Raw genomic sequence first — 26,017 nt, 5'->3', positions numbered from 1 at the left:
GCCAGCGAGAGACCAAGCTGCTCAGCTGTTTGAGATGAGCTGAAAGGCCAAGCAGAGTCAGGTCAGGAATCATGTCCTGAGAGAGCCCAAGCCACATGCCTGAAGGAAGGAGGAAGCTGTCCCTTTAGAGGAACACAGAGTGGACATACATAAAGGGACAGGGCTGAGAGATAATGTCCCCAGAGAGAGAGGAATGGACAGGAGTTTCCGGGGGCTTGGGGGCTCGCAGTTCCCAGCACCCGTTCCCACGGTGCCTCACTGGACTTGTTTCCAGATTTCTGTGTCCTTGTTTGTATCCCTTGCAAGCAAATAGTCCTTGGCCAAAAGGCTGAGGTGGGCGATAGATCAGTCAGGTTCTAATAAGTCTTAAGAAACCATGCTTGAGTGCTGACTCTGTAAATTAAAAGAAAATTAAATTGTGTTTCTCTTTGGTCTTTTTCCAGACTTTCAATCGTCTGTGCAGTTGAATTCCCAGTGGCCTCTGGAGGGCACTATTCAATTAAGTTTATTCCATTGTAGCGCATCCTGTGCAGAGCCAGCAGTTAAGAAAATGGTGTTTCAAATAATAGTTGCCATTTACCTAGTACCTACAACTTGCTAGCCACTGTGCTGGTTGCTTTATATAAATTGTATCTTAAACAGTCACAATTCTTTCTTGCAATTGTAGATTATCCTCTAGCATTGTAACTTGTTTCTGCAGGTATGTTATTAACAGGTGTCAAGCACAATGAAAGCATCTCTTTCTTTTAATGAAGTTCCAGCTTCTGATGGGAACCAGTTCAGGTTCAGTCAGCCCTTCTCTATGTACTTGGACATAGTTTGCATTTTTATGGGCGGGTACTCCTTTTTAATTAGAAAAAGGAAGAATTAACCATGGCAGCATTATAAAACAGGGGGGAAATATTTGGTTGACATGGGTATAAATTACCTGTGCCTGGGGATAGATATGTCTTGTCTCTTACCTTTTAACACCATACCTCCAAGATAATTATGTTGGTTTTAAGCCAGGCTGATGGCTGGTAACAAGTGGGAGCTGTGGAAGGGGAAGGGTTATTGCATTGTTCTACCTTGCTCAATGCTGCCACGTTGGGAAGGTAGGAGTGAGGTTCCAGACCTTTTCAGAGCCTCCTGAGAGGTGTGAAAACAGCTATTGGCCCATCTCCATTTCTTTTCTTTCTCTCTTGCCTTTTTTTTTTTTACAACATACTTGAAAAACATATTTGTTCATTAGATGTTATCAATGTCAATAAAAATATTTATCAAATATTATCCATATGAGCCATATGCATACACTCCTCTCATTTAATTCTTACAACTCTGTGAGGCAAGAGGTAAGTATTATTATCTCATTTATAGATGAGGAAATTTAGGCTGAGAAAGATTGGGTAAACACACCTGCTAAGGAACAGAGCCTGGAATCGAGCCAGGGTTTCCCTGCCTGAGTTCTTTCTGCTACGGTGCTCCTTCAGTTACTACTCATCCCCCAAATAGCTGTCTCTTCCAAGAGAGAGGAGCTCCATCCCCAATAGACCACATATCCACTCCCCCATGAAGAGTATATAATAACAATTATATAAGCAGCATTCTGACCAGGACACCTCAAGATCCTTGTTCATCACTGCATCCCACCTCTCTCTACTGTAGATGAAAAGAATCAGAAATCAGGAAATCTGGTACTTTTAAAAATTTTTTAAATGTTTGTTTGTTTTTGAGGGAGAAAAACAGAGAGTGAATGGGGGGAGGGGAGAGAGAGAGAATCCAAAGCAGGCTCCAGGCTCCAAGCTGTCAGTACAAAGCCTGACGCAGGGCTCGAACTCACAAACCACGAGATCATAATCTGAGCTGAAGTTGGACGCTTAACTGACTAAGCCACCCAGATGCCCCAGGAAATCTGGTTCTACACAGTTTCTTAATCTCTACTTTTTTATTCATATAAAGCTATCTGTCGGCCATATACTATGTATTAGCCCTGGTTCTACCTACTAGGGAAATACTGATGTACAAGACCTACAGTGTCCCTGATTATATGGGGCATGCATCCATGCTTTGAAAAACTGACTTACCCTTTGGGTAGGGTAATATGATTAATAATAATATGAAGGAATTTTTAAAGTAAACCTTATTGTTTTTGAACAGCTTTATTGAGATATACTTCATATACTATAAAATTCACCCTTTTGAAGTGTACAAGTAAGTGGTTTTATATATTCACAGGGTATCATCAATATCTACTTTTAGAACATTTCATTTCAAAAGAGTCCCATTTCCATTATCAGTCAATCACTCTCTATTTCCCCCCATCTCCTAGCATCTGGCCATCACTAATCTACTCTCTAACTCTGTAGATTTGCCCATGCTGGGTGTTTTGGTATGTGGTCTTTTGTGACTGGCTTCTTTCACTTAACATAATGCTTTCAGTGTTCTTCTATGTTGTAGCATGTTTCAGAACTTCACTCCTTTATATTGCCAGATAGTATTCCATAGTATGGCTGCGGCACGTTTGTTTATGCAGAAGTTGATGGGCATTTGGATCACTTCCACTTTTTCACTGTTGCAAATAATGCTGCTGCAAACATTGGTGTAAAAGTTTTGTGTGGACATATATTTTCAGTTCTCTTGGATGTATGCTTAAGAATAGAATTGATGGTCACATGGAAACTCTATGTGTAACTTTTTCAGGAACTGCCAAATTTTCCAAAAGGATCTTATCGTTTTACTTTCCCACCGGTGGTCAGTGAAGGTTCTCATTTCTCTACATTCTCACCAACACTTGTTATTATCTGTCTATGACAGCCATCCTAGTGGGTGTCAAGTGGCCTTTCATTGTGGTTTCGATTTGCATTTCCTGGTGACCAATGATGTTGAGCACCTTTCTGTGTGCTTTTGGCCACTGTATTTTTGGGAAAATGTCTCTTTAAATCCTTTGTCCATTTAAAAATTGTTGTCCATTTAAAAATCAGTTGGCTTTAGGGGCGCCTGGGTGGCTCAGTTGGTTGAGCGTCCGACTTCAGCTCAGGTCATGGTCTCACGATTCGTGAGTTCGAGCCCCATATCAGGCTCTGTGCTGACAGCTCAGGGGCTGGAACCTGCTTCAGATTCTGTGTCTTGCTCTCTCTCTGCCCCTCCCCCCTTCGTGCTCTGCCTCTCTCTGTCTCAAAAATAAATAAAACATTAAAAGAAAATTAAAAAAATCAGTTGGCTTTATTTGTTGTTATTGAGTGGTTAGAAGTGTTCTTTATGTATTCTCAACACAAGCATATGACTTGCAAATATTTTCTCAGGCAGCTACAGATGTTAGACAATTGCCACTGATTGTTTTCAACAAATGACCTAGGAATAAGGCTGTTCTGAAAAATGGAGATTTTCATAGAGTCATCAGATCAAATACTGACAGTCCTCTGGGGATAGGGCTTTTACAGGCCTTGAAACTTTTCCTAACCCTGTTCAGCTAAACTGCTTGTTTCCACAGCTACCGCAGTTGGGGTAAGCTCTTGATTGTCAAGGCTGTGTGGAGCTGGGAAGAAAGGGAAGGTGATAATGTAAGTTAAAATAGACAAAGCTCACTGTGCTTACTGAGATTCACTCACTTTTCTTGAGTAAGTGCTTCTTAGGCTCCTTCAGGTTAATTTCCAGAGTTCTGAAAAAGTTGCTTTTGATCATTTTTTTCTCAGTGTTCTTGTTGCTTTTATGGAGTACATTTTTGGATGTTTTGTTCTATCATTCCAGAAGTATTTCCTCCAATAAACTTTTTTTTTCCAAGTATAACATACATAAAGAAAAAGGCACAAGTCGTTCAGCTAGTGAGGTTTTATATTAACCATCACCTAAATGAAGCAAAAGCACTTTACTAGCACCTCAGAGCCCTCCCTCATACCCCTTGCCAGTTATTAACCACCTCCTGCTTAACCAAAGTAAAATGGTATTAATCATCACAAGATAACTTACCTGTCTGATACCATCATGGTTTTTTCCAACAATCTGATTTACTCTAATTGTTCAAATTTCTCCCCAAACCACCTCCTTAATACATTTAATCTAGTGGCATCTTTCTTTATTTTACTTGTTAAATTTATCTTCTAAATTTTTCAACTTTTTATTTTTTGTAATCATTAGCCTACTTGGGGCACCTGCTTATCTGTCAAATCCCTCCTGCCTTCCAAAATTCTTCTATCATGACATCAATTCTCCCATCACCAAACAGGTCCTGGAGTGCTGGCTGTAATTCTTCTCTATCCTTTTTTCCAAGACTCGCAGATGCACTTAATCACCCACATAAATGAAGAAGCTAGAATCTCTTTAGGATAAAGCTAGGTGGGTTTACAGGGGACATTTGCACAGTGTCCAAATGTTCTGATTTGTACAGATAGAGGGGCAGTTTCTCAGAGGCTTTTGGGAGAAGTTTTATCCTTCCATACAGCTTTCTTTGCTTTTTCTGACCAAGGCTTCTCCAGCTGTTGTGGCACAGTGCAGACTCAGTGTTTGTAGTCTGAAGTTACTCCTCTTGAGAAATTCCCTTAGTGGGAAAGCAAGGGGGATGAAGGCCTTCTTGGGGCAATTTCTGGGGTGTCGGTACCCAGTCCATTTCATTGGTTTTCATTATCATGGATCATTACCCAGTAGAAAAGGAGATGTACTGATGGAGCCTGAAACAAGATGTTGTCTGTCACAGTGATATGGACACTTAAGAGTAATTGCTTGGGATGTGAAAAGGGGTCAAAGTAGTTGAACTTAATGGTATAAGGAGTAACCAAAGTTGGGAAAACCTGTAAATTAAATGAAAATGTTGGGCAAAAATAAAGGACTTGAAATAACTAGTAAAAATTATTAAAAACCAAATTTTCATCTTAGTAAAAGACAAGAGTGCTTTGAAAGAGAATGGAGGTCAAAGTTTATAGAATCCAAACTAATATATATATACATATTTTATATATACTATATATATCTATATATAGATATACTATATATATACTATATATATACTATATATATCTATATATAGATATATACTATATATATATACTATATACATCTATATATAGATATATACTATATATATCTATATATAGATAAAATTTTATATTTCTTGTTTTTTATTTCCTCTACAACCTTTCACCATGAGCAATGAGTAAAATATAAAAAAAAAAAAAACTACAGTGCTTCCTCAAAAAAGTTAAACTAAATAAATTTAATTTTAAAATTAGAATTACCATATGACCCAGAAATTTTACTTTTAAGATACCTACCCAAAAGAATTGAAAGCAAGGAGTTGTACACCAATGTTTATAGCAGCATTATTTACAATAGCCAGAAAGTAAAAACAACCCAGATGTCCACTGATGAATGAATGGATAAATATATGGTATACACATGTGATAGAATATTCTTTGGCTTTAAAAAGTGTATTTATTTGCTAGGACTTCCAAGTACCACAGACTGGATGGCTTAAAAAAGGGAAATTAATTTTCTCATAATTCTGGAGGCAGGAAGCCCCAGAAATTAAGCCTTTTTTTTTTTTTTTGCCAAGAGGAGAAGACACGTAGAAAAGTCTCCCTCTACCCATTTTCTCTTTCTCTAGGGGTCCTGAGGTCTGGAGAGGAATGTGCCCAGTTAGAGCAGCTGCCCCCCACCCCCAATTGCTAGCTAACCACTTATTGCCAGGTTTGAAGATATAGAATAGGATATACTTATTTGTAACTAATATACCTTTTTAGTCAAGACAATAATGAAGAGCTTCTGCTTAAAAAGTGTTCCTGGAATTTAACAGAGTTGCTTTCATGACAAGACCTCAGCTTCAAGACGAAGTGGCAAAGTTTCTTGAATGTGTAGACGCCCTCCAAAAATGTTTTTGGACTACACAACAGGAATAGAAGGTAGAGAAATGATTCTAAGCTGTGACTTAATAGTGACATCTTCATGTACATCTTTCTGCTCCCGAGAATATTTTGTAGTACTCATGCCTAGTGATTTTTTCATTTTGGTATTTCAAACCTAAAAGGTAGTGGGTGACCTCAGATTCTAGGAAAAAAAAAAGTTCTGTGACTGGGAAGTATATCTTTCAGAGGTTTCATTTCATTTCATTTCATTTCATTTCATTTCATTTCATTTCATTTCATTTCATTTCATTTCATTTCATTGTTGTTAGTTGTCCTAAGTAAGGAGTCATCAAAAAGGAAAAAAAAAGGAAAACAAACAAACAAACCTGAAGTCTTCAGGAATATTTGCTTTTCAGAAATGTCTGATGGTATTTCATATATTTTATAGCCCAGTCAGGCAGACTCGATGCTCAGTTGCTTTTGAGACAAAGAATTAGAATACTCGGTGTGATGATTTATGGCAAGCCAATTCATGTCATTTTTATGCTTGCCTTCTTCCAGTGTACACGATCCTGAGATAATACAGCAGAATGGTGGTCATTGATGTGTGTCATTGATCCAATTGTTACAAGAAGAGACCACTGCAAGTTATTATCCTTCAAATATCTTCTATCCCTTTCTTCTCTGTACTGCTCTATTTAATCTTTAAAAAAATTATTATTTTTCTAATGTTTATTTATTAGAGAGAGAGAGAGACAGAGTGAGAGTGGGGGAGGACAGAGAGAGGGAGACACAGACTCTGAAACAGGCTCTAGGCTCTGAGCTGTCAGCACAGAGCCTGATGTGGGGCTCAAACTCCTGAACGAGGAGATCATGACCTGAGTCAAAGTCAGATGCTTAACCGACTGAGCCACCCAGGCGCCCCCATGCTCTATTTAATCTTGTTTAAAGTTTATCTTTTAGCCCCAGGACCCTGCCTCACTGACCAAGTGGTAAAAGTTCATCTGGGGACAGTTACAGAAACTAGCTCATCTCCTTCACTGATTTTTAAAGCTGATGTTCAAAGCTTCACCAATTGCATTGCAAAAACCAGAGCTTCGAGGTCTTGGGTTGAGTGGGCATCTCCAACTAGCACAGCATCTAACACGTCATGAAAACTCAGTAAATGGGGGCGCCTGGGTGGCTCAGTCAGTTAAGTGTCTGACTTCGGCTCAGGTCATGATTTCTCAGTCTGTGAGTTCAAGCCCCGCATCGGGCTCTATGCTGACAGCTCAGAGCCTGGAGCCTGTTTCGAATTCTGTGTCTCCCTCTCTCTCTGTCCCTCCCCAGCTTGTGCTCTATCTCTCTCTGTTTCTCAAAAATAAATAAATGTTAAAAAATTTTTTTTTAAAAGAAGAAAGCTCAGTAAATGTTGGTTGAATAAAATAAATATTCCTTCTTAAAATGGAAGTCTTGGGTTTGTGCATCTTCTGTCGCTAGTCCTGAGTCAGTCCCATTATTTATGGCAGAAGTATCAGTCATTGAGAATGTAGTCTTAAACCCCGGTGGATCCAGATTTGCAATTTCCATAATTGTCCACCTAAAAATAAATGGAAGCATTATATGTTGTGCGCTTTTTAATTTGCTGTGTTTGCAAAAGGCGTTCTCTATCAGTGTTCCCAATTTACCAGTCTGACTTCTATGTTTTGAAATAGATTGAAATGTATCCTCACAAAAAATAGTGTGCTGATGGCATTCGTGTAAGCCTATTTCAGTCTTTTCTCCATAAACAAGTGGTAATTTTATTATTTTTGCAAAAACAAATAAACATGATTTTTGCACATTTCCACAATTCAATCTAAATCTCCTTTCTCATAAAACATCTCCTACCAAGATGATGCTCTAATGACAAAAGTGGAAGAGTAGGCCAAGGCCTTTATGATCACCTCTCAAAATTCCATTAAGAAAAAGGTATCTAGTCTACCCAGGATTATTAAAATCATATATATTAATTCAGATTTGAAAGAAGAAATGCATACTTGAGTTAATTCCCAATAAGAACTGTATTAAATAATAATAATAATCTATGTTACAATACAAATCTACGTTGAACTTTTAAACAATTCACTCCCCTCAAAATTCGGACTCATGACGTCTTTAGTGTGCATTCCTAATGCCCATCTAGCCCACAACACTCATTTTGCAAATGAGCGTCCAAGCCCCTCAGGTGAAATGACTCGCTCTAGGTCCCAGGGGATTCATGGTGGAGCCAAGAGAAGCAGCCTGGCCTCCAGACTCTCAGGCTGTGTGGCCCTCTTCCCAGGGAATAGCAAACTCGCGCCTGCCAGCTACGGATGGATTTTACATTTTTAAAAGATCATAAAGAGAATGAGACAGAGACCATATGTGCCCACAAAGCCTAAAATACTTACTCTCTGGCCCTTTCCACAAAAGGTTTGCCAATCCCTACTCTATACCATTTTGGAGATGGAATGTTCACGGCCTCACTCTGGGGCTGATGCCCAGAGAGCCTGAGTTCAAAGTGGAGGCTGTGGGGGATTTGTTTTGTGTTGACTTAGCTAAGCTAGTGCAGTGTTTCCCAGAAGTCTTCCTTGCACTGTTCGGGGTTAGTGTGGGCCATGGGAGACCTTGGGCATGAGATGTGGAATGTGTGTGTGTGTGTGCGTGTGTGTGCGCTCAGAAGGTTGGTATGAGGCACTGGGCACCATCGTCTGATAGTTCACCTTTTTGGAGTGGTGCAGCAGCCGGACTTCTGCACCCCTGCTCCTCTGGGTTCCTCCCTCAGTTCCCTGACCCCCAGGCCAGGGCAGGGCATGTGGCTCCTCCAGCCCCTGGTTTCCTCCTCTAGCTCCCCTGATGCCTGGTCCAGAAGCATGTTCAGCTTTAATGTAGATCATGGAGGGTGAGCTGGGGAGATGGGTCTCTCTCCCTTTTCTTGGGTTCCAGCTCTTCCTTACACATTTCTGGGGGCCCTCGCTCTTCCCCACTTTACTTGAGTATTTTCTTCTGGGTCACTTGCCCTGCTGACTTTCAGGCCCCGCCCCAGACAGAGAGGCAACAGCCTTGTATACATGTATGTAGACTGTTGAACTGGTCCCTATCACAATTGTATGAGGTCAAATTCCCTATCACAAATCCACTGTTACATGTTGGTCCTGGTGGTTCTGCTTCTCTGATCAAACCCTGACTGATACAGTAGCTCAAAATAAAATGAGTCATGAGTCAAGACTAAAGAAGATGGAAAGAAAAGCTTAAAAAAAAAAAAAAAAAAACAGAGGGTGAGGGAGAATATATATGCATATGGTGTCTGTTAATTCTGGAACCATAGATAAAATATACAAAATTCTGTCAAGGACATCTTCAATTGGTAAAAAATAAAATACTAAAAATAATATTTTGTATTTCCAGACTTTATGGACTGTGGGTATATTTTAGACTCTGGAAACCTGTGGAGCAGGAAATGCTATCCAAAAAGATTTGCATAATAAGCATGTGACCCCAACAGCACAGTCTCAGGTGTCTGAAATCTGAGTCTAGAAGACTTTGATCATTAATCCCACTTTTCTACTTTGAAAGTCACCATAATTTGAACGGTTAAACAAAACAGTCATGCAAATGTACAGGTGAGTTTTCTAAAGCTTACGTGGAGGCGTTGCTCTGTGAAATTAAACAGAAGAAAGGCTAGGCAGACAAATTGTCTCCATTTTCTTCATAGGTCCATGGTTTTTAGTGGTGGTTTTTCAATGATTTAATAATCTGGTGTCAATGTAAATTTGGCTATACTGCCTCCCTGCCACCTTCATACATTGAGCCCAACCACTGTAATTCCAGATAATTCCAAGTCTGGGCATTCCCAGGAAGTCAGGTCTGTGACTGGACACCTTGCTTAGTTGAACTCCAAACCATTTGCTCCCATGAGAGCCTTTTAGCCTCGTCTTATAAGCAAGCTCTAATGGGATGGAGGGGAGGGCAAAGCTTCTGCCCCCCTCAGCCTTCCTCTTGGCTTCTCAGCACACCTCCCTTTCATCCTTCCAGATCATATGGTGTGAGGGACCCCAGCAGCTCTCACCAGGAAGAAACTGGGGCCCTGGCTCTAGAGGACAGGTGGCTCTCTCATGCCCATCACACACTGTTGTTAACAGCAGAAAAACAGGAGAAAGTCATCCTTTTCGAGCTCCTTCGATTTACTTTGAATTCCTTACTCTCCCACCGAGGCCATCTTTGAAGACTAGCTGTGTTTACAGAGGGTAATAAATCTTAATTTATCATCACAGTTCTCCTTAAGGAAGACTTCAGAGTTCAGCGCAAATAGTAAGATGAATGTTAGCTTTGGTGATCTGTCATCTTTGTATCCCTTAGTAATAAGCAGGGAAGAAAAAGGGCTTTGCTCATAAGTTATAAGTTGTGGTGCAAACGGAAAATGTAGTGAAACAAAAGATTTTAAGAACTCATTGGTAAAAAAAAAAAAAAAAGAACTCATTGGTGGTGTTACGAGTAATTGGAAAATCTTTGATTTAATGTTGATGCTCAAACCATGAGCAGATTTAAGATTTAGAACTCAGATGTTCTTGAAAGGTAGGGCCAATGGAACCTGAGCTTTCAGGTGGCAGGGAGGAATATAATTTTTATTTTTAAGAAGTTCATTTTATTCTGTGAAGGTTTCTTTGGTTGAAAGAAAAAACTGAAAGTTAAATTACAATGGTCCTTGAAAATGTCATGCCTTTTTATATCATTCCTTCCCCCACATGTGTCCTCATTTTGTTTTACTTTTTAAAATTTTGTTTGTTATCAAAATGAAAAAAATTTCATATCAAAATGCAAAGCAGCACATAGTCAATTTAATAAGGCAGAAAGAAGAAAGTGAACGTTACCTTTAATTCGACCACCCAGAGGTAACCACTGCCAATACTTGGTATATTTCCTTATGAACTTGCATGCAAGCGTGTGCGCGCGCGCACACACACACACACACACACACACACACACACACACAAGAATGGTTTGGTTGGACTACACATGTCTGTATAAGAGCATTAATTTAATGAGTCATGATCCTATCACTTGTAAAACATATAACATCAGGCAGTTTCTTAACCCCAGTAGGTAGGGGTTTCCCTAACTGTAAATTGGAGTCCAGAAGAACAATACCTAACCCATAAGGTGATGGGAGATAAAATGAGGATATACATGTAAAGGTTTATCACGGTGTCTGACACACAGCCAGCGCTCAACAAATGTGAGCCATTATTAATTTTCATCTTTCTCTTGTCACTTCAAAAAAAAAAACATATAACTCGACAAGTCTTTTGGTAGCTTTGAGAAACTACCAATTTCCATCCATTCCTTCCCTATCTTGGTGGGGATTGACATATATTTGAATTCCTCCATGCAAGTTAGATTCCTGAACCTACAATTAGAGTCATTGTTAATAATGATGTTTATGCATATTGCAGTTATATGCCGGGACTCTACACCTGTCAGCTCATTTTATAGCTCACTGCACCTCTGAGAGGTAAACGCCATTATCCCCAGCTATAGATGAGAGAATCCATGCTGGCAAAAAAGAGCCAAGATCCAAACCCAGGCCTTCCTCTTCCCACTGGGTTGCTCACCCTGACACAGCCCAGTCTCAAATGCTAGCACATTCTGGAAGTGCTGAGGTACTGGGATGAGTCTGAAAGTGGCTTTCTGACCAATGTCCAGCTGGTACCTAATAGAGCAAAAACTATCTGTTAGGCAAGGAAGGCATCCTGGACTGGAAATCAGGAGACCTGGGTCACTAGAAGTTCCATTTTTCTCAAGGCATTTTGTTTTCGTGTAGAGTATGTGTGTTAATTATCGATCTTATCTTACTCTTGGGGAATGAAGTATAGATGAAAGTGATGATAATACTAATAATATAATGGAAGTTTTAAAAAGCAATGACTTGCCTCTCAACTACCATGGCTATTTTTAATTTGTGACCGTGGTCATTCAAAGTAGGTTTTCCCCCCTTGATACACTAGCAACTCCTTCTGGATCTCAGTAATATCTTTCCTTCCTTCCTAACTAGCCCACCCAGAGAGCATCCAAATTTACAAGATCTTGCCAGCTACCTGGTTCTCTCTCTGAGTCTTACTTATAATCTCTTACTTGTAATCTCAGTTACTCTCTGAAAACTGGAAAGTAATAGCAGGGTTAGTTCCCCTTCATAACCTTTTCCTCCACACATGCATTTATAAACTCTCCTCTCCTGGGGGTTATGTTAGACCCTTTATCTGGCACTATTTGTAAATAGCGTGCCTTTGTAAACAACATGGTTAAGGTGGACCTGGGACCTGGAGAGGAATCCAGTCTTTCCTTTGTGAGAAAATTGTTCAGAGCTTTATCTGGTCCTTTGCTTTTCCCAACTATGACTTTCTCCAGCTGATGGGAAGCAATGATAGACCAGAACAGAATCAGACCAGGATTGGGGTTCTGTAGTTGCTTTTCTGGAAGGATTTCCCAGAGCTGGAGAACATAGGGCAATCAGGAAGAGGAATCTGATCCTTGAAGTCAATTTGGAAGAATTGATTGGGGAACTATTTACTGTCTATTCAGTGTTTCCTTAATGTGGTTCACTGACTTGTAAAGAGGAGATGTTTTGATATATCATCATAAGACCAAGCAAGTCAAGGTGAAGTACTCAATTGAATGGTAATTGCTTGGGAAGGAAAGAAGGGTCAAAGTGGTTGAACTTAATGATGCAAAGAGTAATCATGGGAAGAGAATTATAAACCAAGTGAGAAAGGTAGGGCAGAGAGGTGAGGGACTCCAAGTGAGCCATAAAGATGATTAAAAACCTACCCTTGTAAGAAGACATCCATCAGAGTGAGAAACAGCACAAAGAATATTTTCAAGGCTCCCAAATTTTAAAAATGTGTATATGTTTTGCTTTCTGGATTTTTACCCATTAATGAGTATAGATGTGATTTTTTAAAAACTGAGTAACAAGTACAAAATAGGACAGTCAGATTTAGCAAATAAAAAATCCCATGCAATATTTGAGACATAAAAAGTATTCACATTTCACCTAAAATTCTAATTTAACTGGGTCTCTTATATTTTATTTGATAACATTGGTGCAAACCTGTTTGAAGGGAAGGGCACCAGCCCCTGGTAGGTGACACCCTCTGGAGAAAAGAAGAGTCCCTGGGATACTATGCAATTTTAATTATCTTTTAAAGTCTATGAAGGCCCTTCTGGGTGACATAGCACTCACTATTTTAAAGCCAGCTGATAGGGCTGAGGTGTGGACCAGGCCTAGAGGTTGACTGGATTAAGTGCTTCTAAATTCATCCTTGCCAAGTCCCCATTCTCAGGGGTAGGTCAAAGTGAAGACCTCTGTGAGCTGGAAGAAGTTTCTTTCTTTCATCCAGGGACCAGGGCAAGGGGAGGATGGAGAAGGAGTTTGAATACATTGTATAAGCAAGGGAGTAGGGACAAGGAGGTGAATGTGCAATACTCTGGTATTATGTCCTTGAAGAGAAAACATGGAAACCATCAAATCATATGCAGTTGACAGGAATATATGTGAATGGGATTACATTTAGTTAGGATTCTGTGCCAGGTTAACTGGAGTTCATGGATGCTTCTTGCAGATGGTAAGACTTTTATATTTTCACTTAAATAGTGAGATGGATTTAGGGTATCAGATGAGAGTAGCTGCTCCACATAGGTGAGGTCACCCCTGGGAAACTTTCAAGATGGTGGGGGAGGGACCTGTGTAAAGTCTTGCCTACATGGAGGGGTGGGATGAGCTGGGCCACAGTGAGAGAAAAGAGCAGCGCAAAATGTTCAGTGGGCTTATGAAGACTAGAATCAAAATCGGTGCTTGATGAAGGGAATCTGAGTCTGCTTATCCCTTAGGGCAACCAAATGTGAAAGGGAAGAGTAGTTGCTAAAGAGGCTTTTTGCAGGCAGCAATGGCAGAGAAGACGTGGAAGGGATGTAGGGGTGGGGTGGGGTTCTGGTGATGAGGAATTCAGCAAAAGGAAATCATTTTTGTACATGAGGACCAACCAACATGTACCAACTAATCCTTTACTGAGGGCTTTATCACCCTTCTCTCTGAATAAGGGTGAAGGTGCTGAATAAGGTATTGAAGCTCCAGAGGTAAGTAAATTTTGATTTCTACCCTCAAGGGTTTCATAGTCTGGCAGAAGGAGCGAACCTGCAAACTGAGCATTGCCTAAGTTTTATCCCAGATACAGGGGAAGTATAGGTCCACAGAGACTCCCCCAGGATAGGCGCCATCTTGTCTTTGCTAGACTCACGTGACAGCTTCCTCACCCCTCTCTCTGCCTCTACTCTCCTAATCTTCTTAGATATTCTCTTCCCTGGAACCAGCACGATCATTCAAACATGGAAATCTGTTCAGAGCACTTCTGCTAAAACCCTATCATGAATGAAGCCCAAACTTCTCACAAAGCCATACTTCTAGCCATTGTCCAGTTTGCTGTTCTCACACTGGCTCCAAGCTGACCAAACTTGCCGCCAGGCTGAACCTTTGTAGACCTCAGAACATGGCATCTCTGTTTCATCTCTGGACCTTTGCACTTGGCATTTTCACTTCCTGGAATCTTTCCTTCACCTTGCTAATACCTACTTATCCTCAGGGCTCAGCTTATAGTCACTTCTGGAAGCTTTCCCTGGTCTCTGGTGGGTTTCTGACAACTGCCTGGACTTGGCAGTTATCCCACACTGCACTGTAACTGCCTGATGCCTTACTTGTCTCCCTGTGGTCTCCAATCTCATTGGGCCCATCGTCAGTGCTGCTTATCAGTGTTTCCTCAGTACCTAATATGACTCCTGACTCAATAAATCATATTCTAAAATAAACCCATTTGCTAAATTGGGCTTTTTCAGGATATAGAAAGAGACCTGCCCAGGTTATCTTAAGCAACTGGGGTTTATCAGAAGGATCTCAGCCACATGCTGGCGGCCATTTCAACAACTAGATGATTCCTCGGAGCTCCTGAGGGGAGATGACTCATCAAGTAAGCCTTCTTCGCAGCAGGGAGGATTTTTGAGCTTGTACTGAAAGACAGTGTTTGCCTAGAGACCAAGGTAGGGAAGAGGGTGTTGTAGCCTCATCTGAGCTGACTGGCTTCCCACAACTGTCAGGCTCTTTTGTTAAATATCAGTAGCAATCAGGAAAGGTTGAGAACCGTATACCTCCTGTCTGACAACTTCACTGCCAGGTGGTAGGTTACTGTGAAAACAAGTCTTTGACCCCTGCCATACTTAGAGCAGGCATCAGCAAGCACACACAGAAGTAGTCCCACAACCTGCCTTTATATTTGGTTACATCTCCATCACTTGTTCCGGTGGGTGCTCCAATGAGCACTTTCCCAGCAGATTCTCTCTGAAGTCCATGCGACCACTCCGTGGGAAGAATCATCTGACTTTATTGTCAGATGACAAAATCCTCCATTAACTGGGGGTCCCCTGACTGATGGAGTTGCACAGCTGACACACCGCTCAGAGGGGTCCGGGAGCTGGCTCCCCCAGATCCTTACAGCTCAGCAGGGAAAGACAGAAGTGGCTACACAACCCTTTCTAGCCAATTTATCTTAAAAATCCTTCATTCCACAGATGAAAAAAATATCTTTTTTTTTTTTTTAATTTTTTTTTCAACGTTTATTTATTTTTGGGACAGAGAGAGACAGAGCATGAACGGGGGAGGGGCAGAGAGAGAGGGAGACACAGAATCGGAAACAGGCTCCAGGCTCTGAGCCATCAGCCCAGAGCCTGATGCGGGGCTCGAGCTCACGGCCCGCGAGATCGTGACCTGGTTGAAGTCGGACGCTTAACCGACTGCGCCACCCAGGCGCCCCGAAAAAAATATCTTTAACCTCCATTTTGATAACTACAAAACTTTCTGCTGCAGATTTGGATAGTGATATTTCAAGCGTGGACTCAGACGTGTCCTTCAAACATTAGCTCATGGTGTCTAGAATGTAGATTATGGGGGTCATCACACGATAGTCTATATCAAAATAATATAAATTTCAGACAATATGAAGAGTGGATGGGCAAGGGGACAGACATCAGCAAAGGGCATGGGTGAATTCACAGATAACCCTCTCTTAGTTGATGTGAGTTAAGACCATGTAAATATAGCTTGAGGAACTTAAATGTCAGAAATTCTTTCACATGGAGTCTGTGTGGTTAAGATCCATGGGAGTGACTTGGCACCTTTCTTCATCTGTTCAATGAGAATGATAATGTGTCTGTCACATGGGTTTTGGATGGGATGATTTTTTTTTTTTTTCAACGTTTATTTATTTTTGGGACAGAGAGAGACAGAGCATGAACGGGGGAGGGGCAGAGAGAGAGGGAGACACAGAATCGGAAACAGGCTCCAGGCTCCGAGCCATCCGCCCAGAGCCCGACGCGGGGCTCGAACTCACGGACCGCGAGATCGTGACCTGGCTGAAGTCGGACGCTTAACCGACTGCGCCACCCAGGCGCCCCGGATGGGATGATTTAAAGAGAATATATGGAAGAGCTTGGCATGATGCCTTGTACGTAGTAAGTGTCCAGTAAACATTAGCTGTAATTGCTTTTACTGTTATTGTTATTAATATTAAGGTAATAATTGTTGTTTGCCCATTGTCTAGCCCTATATGTGGTTCATAGTAGGCACTCAATAAGTAATTGCAGGGATGAATGCATTTGGAAGTCTCCTGATTCATATTGACTCATTTAACAAATATTCGTATGTGCCAGGCTCAGTGCTAGGCCCTGGAAATAAAATAAACACGTCCACACAACCTTACCTTAGAAGATTTTATAGTCTAGAAGGGTAAGTAGGCAAGTGAATGGGCAGTAGGGATGCTTCTACCTAAGCTTCGAAGGGCCCATATATATTCTAGGGGAGGGTCAGGAGGGAATCCCTGGGGAAGGTTATGTCTAAACTGAATCCAGAAAGGTGAGTAGGGATTAGCCAGGTGAAGGTGATTAGAGCAGGAAGAAAATCCCAGTTTAAATGTGTTCAGGGGCCTGAGGAAAGAAAACACCTATCTTTTTCTCACAGTTCTAGGCAGGTAATTTAGTTCAGCATCCCAGAGATGCTTAGACTAACGTTATAACTTTTCTCATATACAACTACACGAAAATCATTTATGTGTTCTGACTGCAAAAGATGGAATACAAGCAAATGTTGCCACCAAGTCTGGAGAATGGAACACGGAAGGAATTATTTCCTCTCTCTTCCATTCCTTTCCTTTCCCTTCCCTTCATTCCTCTTCTACTCCCCCTCCCTCTGTCTCATTTCTGGTTTTTGTTAATATGATTTATGCTCTATCCAGGAATATAGGCTTTTATTCTTGGATTTCTACTTCTTGGAACTGATCTTACTGAGCCTGTTTATTGAAGGCTTCATGACTTAAAATAATGACTTCAAGTAAAGCATGTTCTTTTTGCTTCCACCATGTTTTTCAATCCACGGTCTTTTTTTTTTTTTTTTTTAATGTTTATTAATTTTTGAGAGAGAGAGACAGAGAGACAGAGTGTGAGCGGGAGAAGGGCAGAGAGACAGGGAGACACAGAATCTGAAATAAGCTCCAGGCTCCAAGCTGTCAGCACAGAGCCCCAAGTGGGGCTCAAACACACCAACCAGGAGATCATGACTTGAGCTGAAGTGGAGGCTTAACCGACTGAGCCACCCAGGTGCCCTTCAATCCACGGTCTGGATGAGAGTTCATTTGATCGGGCTCCAGGTTGTGTGTGGTTGTCGCAGAGGAGAGTGGGGGACGAGGGATGAGAGATTGAACAAATATTCCCATAGTCTTCTGGCTCTTTTGCTATATTATCCTTTGGAGTAGGGATTAGAAACAGATGAAGGGGCATTTGCAGGGTGATAGCAAGTCACTTGGGAAGCACCAATAACAGGGAGCTAGCCTTGGGGCGCTTGGGTGGCTCCGTTGGTTAAGCGTCCAACTTTGGCTCAGGTCACGATCTCACAGTTTGTGGGTTCAAGCCCCGCATTGGGCTCCATGCTGACAGCTCAGAGCCTGGAGCCTGCTTCAGATTCTGTGGCTCCCTCTCCCTTGGTCCCTCCCCCACTCATACTCTGTCTCTCTCTCTCTCTGTCTCAAACGTAAATAAACATTTAAAAACATTAGAAAAAAAGGGGGGGCTGGCCTTTGTCTAAGTTCTTCAGCTCTCCTGGGACCAACTTTGACACCACTTTCATTGGGCACAGTGCCCTGGTATTAAATTGGATTTACTTCAGAATTCCTTTCATTGTGCTTGGATATTGGAAAGTTCTGTTCTAGGTTAATTAACTCCCACCCAACTCCTGCCATGGCTAGATCACACCCTCAAGTCAAGTGTTTACTAGTAAAATATCTTAGGATTCATACATTCACTTACCCATTTATAAATAGGTTTACTCAACAAAGATTTACTGAATACCTACCATAAGCAGAGTACTATAAAAAATAAGGAAAGGGAGGAAAATGGAAACTTATATTTTTAATAAAAATTTAAATTTATTAATAGCAGGTTTCTCAACCTCAGCACTACTACTACTGATGTTTTTGACTGGATAGTCCTTTGTTGTAGGGGCCTGTCCTATACTTTGTAGAATGTTTAGCAGCATCAGTGGCCTCTACCCACTAGATGCCAGTAGCACCCCTCCCCAGTTATGACTATCAAAAATATTCTCAGACATTGCCCTTGGGGGGCAAAGTAGCCAGTGGTTGAGAATCATCCTAGACACTTCACATACATTTTTTAATTTAATCTTTCCTCCCCAATAAGCCCTTGAGGAATATGGTTTGAATATGAGAGTAAGAAAAGCTAAATGATTTACTCAGGGTCCCATGGGTAATAATTATGGGATTTGGGCTTTAAATCTAGACCTTTCTACAGACTATCTCCAGACTTCCATACAACACACTGTCCTACCCCGAAAGGAACTTAAGATCTAGTTGGAGAGATGTGATATGAACCAGATAAATTATATGTTTGCAGTTATTGGAGAATAAGTGATGTGAGCACTCAGAAGAGAGAGGTAACAGTAGGCTAGGGAGGTCAGGGAACACATCCTGCAGAGATTAGAATGTTCTTTGAATATCTGTGGATGAACACTTTGACTGGAATAGTGATTTTGTGTGGAGGAGTGGCAGGAGGTAGGACTTGACAGGTATCGTTGGGGAGCAGTTAAGAACATAGCACTGGGTCCAGATGGAATTGGTTTGAGTTCTGTCTCCTCTACATATTAGTTGTGTGACCATGAGATAATGAAGTAATCTTTTAGCCCAGTTTCACTGCCTGTAGGATGAGTTGAAAATAATAGTACATATTTTTAAGTTGTAATAAGGATTTAATGAGTCGATATGTAAGGGGCTTAGAACAAAACCCAGCCTCCAGTAAGTGCTCAGTAGGTGCTGGCCACCTAGTGCTTGATTCTGTTGGACTTCAAATAGCTCAGAATCCATATCGTAAATAACAGGAGTTTTTGAATCAGGATCCACAGGTATTGCCATTCCCCTTCCTGTGTTTATGGCAAAATTACAAATTGGTATCTTTGAGTTAGAAACCATCTCTGGTTCCATCAACTGTTCCCAGAGTACCAGTGTCAAATGGTTCTACACCTCTGTAGGGACTTTGGGCTTGAAGCTTCAGAGACATCTTTCCAACAGAGATTTAAAGGGGGAAAGAGTTAGGGGTGCCTGGGTGGCTCGGTAGGTTAAGTGTCTGACTGTTTAGGCTTGGGTCGTGATCTCACGGTTTGTGAGATCGAGCCCTGTGTCAGGTCAGGGCTGACATTGCAGAGCCTTCTTGGGATTCTTTCTCTCCCTCTCTCTCTCTGCCCCTGCTCTGTTCGCGTGCTCTTTCTCTCTCAAAATAAATAAACAAGCTTAAAAAAATAATAAAAAATAAAGGGGGAAAGAGGAAGACTGGGCATCTGTTCAGACAGTCATTCACTCTTTACATTCAGTCAACATTTACTGAATCTGGGTATTATGTTTCCATTAACTACATCTGGAACACCAGGAAGTCACCACTCTGCCCATGTGTCAGCTGTAAGTTTATTGGATAGAATTGTCATTGTTTAGTTTTAAGACAATTCAAAGTTATTTCTGTGGTTTGTGTTAAAATCTTGAGGTTTCTTCTCATGCTTCAGTTGGTGCCACTGCTGGGCCTTGTATTTATGGAGATCTGACGGCCCTGGATGTGGTTGGGGATCTTCTCCTGGGAATTTCCTCTCTCTTCCTCTCTCCAGCTTTTTATAGCTACATAAGGTTTAGATCTCTTAGCAAACACATGGATAATTATGCCCCTCTCTGTTTATAGACTCAGGATAAATTGTCCTAATGGGAAAATATCTGTCTTTTGTAGTAATTTGGATCAAGGCTATTAATATTTTATATGTGTGTGGTTCGTTTTGCCTTTCTGAAAATCATTTTGATGTTTGTTTCACTCACAAATCATCTATTGTTGATATACAACAGCACTCAATAAACCCCATTAAAAATCTTTTCTCAATCTAAAAGTAGTTTACATTGGAAAAGTACGTGACCCATCCATATGCTTTCTCACAGATGTTGAATTAAAGGAAACAGTTGTAATTTTTTTAAGTTTATTTATTTTGAGATAGAGCAAGCTGGGGAGGGGCAGAGAGAGAGAATCCCAAGCATGCCCGGCATTGTCAGCATGGAGCCTGATGTGGGGCTCAAACCCACAAACCATGAGATCATGACCTGAGCTGAAACCAAGAGTCTGATGCTTAACTGACTGAGCCAGTGAGTTGCATTTTAAGACTCTTAAGGGGCCTCTGATAAGAAGCTCATACAAATGACCCACCAGAGTCTGATCACCAGCACGTTGGAAAAACTCAATTCAGCTCAGCATCCCTGTCATAATGCATTTATATTCATTCATTCAACAGTCACAGAAGACTTACTATATGGAAGGTTAGGTTATAGATGAATAGCTTATAGTTTCTAAATAATAAAACAGAGTTAAACCTTGATTGGATTCTTCAGCTTTGTGACAGACAGAAAGATATGCTTCTGACCAGAAGGCAAAACCAGTTCTTTCCTCTGCTAACCTGGGAAAAAATTGCATTCCTTAGGTGTTATAAACCTATAGAAGTCTTGTTTTTTCATCAGTTTGGGCCAACAAGCATAAATGCTCCTCTTTGCAATGTTTCCTCCCTCCCAAGAGCTAAAAATACTTAATGATCGAAAGCAGTGGTTAATGGGTAAGCACACCCTTTTGAGTCAAACTAAATGAGTTTGAATTGGGAACTCCAACATTTACTAGCTTTGCTACTTAACCCCATTGTCACTCAGTTTCCTTGTGTTAGAATAAGCCTAATAATTATTCCCACTTCACAGGGCTCCTGCAAAAAAAAAAAAAAAAAAGAGAGAAAAGAGAGATAATCTACATAAAGTTGCTAGCACGGTGCCAACCTAATTATAGTAAGAGCTTAATAATGCATAGCTATTATTATCTTTAACATCACCATCAACTAATATTTGTGTGCCCACTAACCAAAAAGCAATGTTGCCTATACAGAGAAACACTATAGGGTAGCAAGTCTATAAAATATACTTATCATCTATTCAGTGTTTGGAGGTGGACATATTCTTTTTTTCTTAAGTTTATTTATTTTGAGAGGGAGAGAGAGAGCGCACAAGCAGGGGAGAGGCAGGGAGAGAGGGTGAGAGGGAGAATCCCAAGCAAGCTTCGCACTGTCAGTGAGAAGCCTGATGCGGGGCTCGGACTCATGAACTGCGAGATCATGACTTAAGCTGAAACCAAGAGTTGGATGCTTAATCCACCGAGTCACCCAGGTGCCCCTGGAGTTGGACAGATTCTTAGACATACCCATTCCAATAAACAAGGATCCAATGAGATGTGAGCATATGTTTGCAGGGAGCCTTATATTTTTGTGGGCCTTGTAGAGCATGGACACTCAGGACCTTTGCTCCCACATTCCACGAGTCAAGAGGACCACTTTAGCCCTAGAAGGGAATGAAAGGAGTTCTCTAGACTGGCTCCTGCCTGAACAGACTAAGACTATCACTTAAGATGGAGTTTGATAGGTAAAGACTGCACAGTGATGTCAGTGTCATGTCAGTTACCATTAGCGTCAAGCAAGCCTCCTTCATGTCTGACCCAAATTTTAATGTTGAATTTGTGCCTCTTACCTCTTCTGTCTCCTGTGGAGATGAAGAACAGCTGGTCGGTATCCTCTTTATAATAACCCTTCAAATGGGAGATGACTGTTAAGTTTGCCTTTAGGCACTTTTTTACTCTAGACTAAACAATTGCAAATCCTTTAACCTTCCCTCAAAGGTTCTATTTTCTGTCTCTTTAATCATTTTGGTTCTCCTTTGGAACCTTTCCAGTGTCTCCCCATCTCCCTTAAAATGAGGGGCCTCACACTGGACATATCACCCTAATAAGAGTCTATCAGCTGCCAAATTCTTCATTATGGGGGAGGAAGGAATGAGGAGAGGCATTTCTCTTTCACGTCAACCTCCCGCCAGTGTGAACTTGCCCCAGTACTGTGTTGCCTATTTCTTATCAGTACAATACGCAGAATTCATATTAAATGCATGGTCTGCTGTGATCCTCGCGTCTTTGTTTTTCTCAAATCTAGATATTAACTCCCATTTGTGCCTGTCATTTTGATCATCACCCCTCAGGACACTACTTTGTAATCAGCCATCCTGCTGAACTCTAAACTCTTTTTAATGAACCATTTCCTTTATGTGTTGAAGACACTTTAGATTCTCTTAACATATCAGCAGTTTCTGCTCAAATTAATATTACTTGTAGACTCTGGTGTACACATAGCAATCGTAAGTATTATTTAAACCAGACCCAGGGTAAAATTGGAGGCCACTTTTAAAGCACCCCTTTGTTTACTGAACCATTGATCTCTTTTCCAGTCTGCAGTGAAACCGGTGAGGGAAAAGACTGAGCACATCATATCTTTCTGGCATGCTGATGAGAATGTCATATGCATTCCAAAGCTTTCCTGAAATTAAGTTATTAAACAGATGTCAAATTTTAATTCCTGGCATATACACACCCTAAACTGAGTTTAGACAACAAAGTTTGTGGGGGAAGGGAGAATATTTATTTGTACTAAACTTAAAATCCTGGATTTAGTTTAAACAGCATTGATTTGCACATCATAAATTATATACCAGATTGAATGAAGGAGCAGAGAAAGTTAGAAGTAAAGCACTAAGAAACTGTCAGTGGAGGGGCCCCTGGGTGGCTCAGTGGGTTAAGCGTCCAATTTCAATTCAGGTCACGATCTCATGGTTCATGGGTTCGAGCCCTGCACCAGGCTGTGTGCTGACAGCTCAGACCCTGGAGCCTGCTTCAGATTCTGTGTCTCTCTTGCTGTCTGCCCCCGCCCCGCTCACACTTTGTCTCTTTCTCTCTCTCTCTCTCTCTAAAAAATGAATAAACATTAAAATTTTTGTTAATTTAATAAAAAAATTTAAAAAAAGAAACTGTCAGTGGAGAAAGCAATCTGAAAGGAAGAAAGGATCGCTTCTGAAATTGTTAGAAAATCATGCCATTTGAACCTAATTCCCATAAAACTTACCAGATACTGAGATGTATGCTAATGAATCTACTAGGACTACCACCCCTAAGCAGAAGAGAGGGAAATGGGAGGGGGGTGAGGAGCCAACATTCACCGAGACCTTATAATATTTGTAAGCCAGACACTGGAAGAGTTCTTAGCTTTTCCTAAAATCACAAGCCTCATTTGCTTTGACCCAGGAACTGTAGGATCTTGATGCATGCAAAGCTTGTTCTCACTGGACACCTATAGTGTTCTCCTAAACTCCACACATCGTTGTCAGTTGCGAGACCCACACCTCCTAGAGACGCACTTTATCCTGGGATTCTGTTTCCTTGTAGTGCTTTCACAGGAACGCCAGCACCTGGCAGTCCTGCCTGTCTCCAGGTTTGCTGTTGTGCCAACCTGAATGAAGCAACTGGGGGTAATTCCAGGACTAGTGATTATGGTGATTAGTTACCAGTGTTCTCTGTGGGCTGCTTCAGACAGAAGGCAGATTACCAGCCTGGCCTTGACATGGCTTGGCCCCTCTCGGGCCCTAATTACCCATTCCAGTAACAGTAATAGTATTGGGAACAGGAGCCTTCTTTTGCCTCTTCCTTTACAATTAATTGCTTCGAATTCCACCAGATCTATACCTCACAAAGCTAATTTATTTTAAGTGGCTGCTGGATACCCAGGAAGAGAACCATAGCTGAGAGACCTAAGTTTGGGGCAAGATTCTGGTATGAACCCCAGGGAGTGGGATGGGTGTTCTCAAGTCCCAGGGGGCGCAGGTCTTCCGTTTGTGCCTAGATGGGTGCCATTCAACCACAGGTGGTCGCCATACCTCTCGCCCCCTCTGGGAGCTTCAATCGGATCCCTTTGTGAAGCCAGGTGAAAATGTGCTGTGAGAAGTTCCTTCATGGTTTGAGGTTTGGCACAGCGATGCTTTTACTTTTCAACAAGTGTTAAAGGTGGGAAAATGGAATAAAATACAATTGAAGTCTTAAAAAACCTCTTTATGCAATGAAATGTGGGGTGACTCCCCCTCTCCCGGAGAACCCCCCCCCACCCCGCTTTAAGAAAAGCAAACAGTCTTTTCCTGTCTTATTTGTATTCCCATTAATTAGAGACAGGAAGCCCTCGGTGGGTGTGATGTAAACAATTCAGCCTCGTGGGGCGGGCTTCCTCATCAGTTTGCAGCTGGAGATGGCTGAGCCGCCCAAGCCCATCCTTGCCTCTCCGGGGAATGACTTGTTGACTGAACCCCGCAGACGACGGGAGGGGCGCGGGAGCGGGAGAAGGTATAAAGGAAATGCTTAAGTTGTGCAGTCACCGGTGATTGTAATTCAGCGGTGGTAAATTGGGTTCCTGCGGCAGCAAGGCTCTGACTGGAGGTTTCTGAAAAGTTTCTTGACACGCTGCCCGGTGCGATGGTTGCGATTCTGGTTTGGGGCTCCCCCACCCACCCCCTGTAAGAACCCACGCTGCTGCTGGTTATGAAACGGAGCGGTTATGAAATGAACTGGTGTCGGGGAGGTGGAGCTTCTCGGAGAGAGGGAGAACTTTTGACCGGGCGAGGGTGTCTGAGAAGGGCGTTTGCTGCTCCGAACCTGCTCCCGGGGACGGCGGGAAGCCCCCCTCCCCCACCCGGCACTTGATGTAAACAAAGGTGTCTGCGCGAGCAACCGCAAAGTCCGTGAAACCCTCCCGCGGGCGGCTTCCTCTTCCCCGCGAGGGAGTGAGCGGGGAAGGGGTTCTGGAATGCTGTGGAGTTTTGACAAGTGAGCAGGGGAGTGACGGGCCGAGCCGGGATCCCATTACAGTCTTTTCATAACCTCCCAGCCGGGGCTGCGGGCGGGAGGAGGGGTCCTCCCACGGACATGGAGCGGACCGAGAGGCACCAGCTCCAGAAGGAAGGCGCGGAGGCGCGCAGGGGGGCGGCGTCCCGGGCGGGGAGCCCGCGCTGAGCGCCCCCCTCCGGCGCGCAGCGGGCGGCGGCAGGTGATTAAGCTGCGGCTCGCGGGCGGGCGAGCGGGGCCCCGGCGCGCGGGATTAGCGCGGCCAGCTGCTCGCGACGCGCACGCCGGCGGCGGGAGACGAGACCCCCGAGGTGACTGCAGAACTGGAGGTAGGAATATGCTTAGCAAACAGAAAGCTCGGGCTTCCCCTCCCCATCGGGTTGGGGGTGCGGATCCAGGCTGAATCCACAAATGTAGAAATTTAGCTCCAGCCTCGGAGAAACGCCGCAGCCAACTAACTCATCTCGCAGATCACTTGGGCGTCTTGTTTTTGACCTGGGGGATTGGCGTGTTTAGAGATGGTTTGTGTTCCTTGGGAGGAGAAACCGACTTGGAGCTGGTTTGTCAATTACTCGACGGAAGGAGGCGCCCGGAGTGTGTGTGATAGGCGGAGGGGAGGGGGCCGGGAACGCACCAGGGACAAGGCTGTAGGGGCTCCAGAGCCACGGTTCTGTCAGACACCTCGGATAAGAGGTGCTGTTGAAGCCCATGAAGTGTGTTTGTGTGTTTGGGGCGTGTTCCAGCAACCTGGGCATCTGTGACATTGCCCTTATCCCAAGCTCCTCGCTTTGGCTAGTCCGGGAGGGAATCGGAGGCAGAGAAAAGATGCGTCT

General features: G+C 42.4%; 1 protein-coding gene across 4 annotated transcripts in view; it reads left to right on the top strand.

Moving 5' to 3' along the window:
- PDZD2 (PDZ domain containing 2) overlaps positions 1 to 26,017 on the top strand; it is a 279,185-nt gene that overhangs the window by 63,946 nt on the left and 189,222 nt on the right. The window contains exon 1 of one of the 4 annotated variants that reach the window (XM_030331887.1): positions 24,932 to 25,166. The exons of 2 other annotated variants lie outside the window; for them this stretch is intronic. In XM_030331887.1, the coding sequence (XP_030187747.1) occupies positions 25,147 to 25,166 (20 nt within the window). In that variant the 5' untranslated portion in view covers positions 24,932 to 25,146. Of the gene's footprint in view, positions 1 to 24,931; positions 25,167 to 25,457; positions 25,514 to 26,017 lie in introns of those variants that run through there. One more of the 4 variants, XM_030331895.1, reaches the window with a different exon arrangement.

The sequence above is a fragment of the Lynx canadensis genome, chromosome A1 (genome assembly GCF_007474595.2).
Source record: "Lynx canadensis isolate LIC74 chromosome A1, mLynCan4.pri.v2, whole genome shotgun sequence".
NCBI classification, from domain to species: Eukaryota; Metazoa; Chordata; class Mammalia; order Carnivora; family Felidae; genus Lynx; species Lynx canadensis.
Note: the sequence above shows the minus strand (reverse complement) of the source record. Positions and strands in the feature narration are given on the sequence as shown.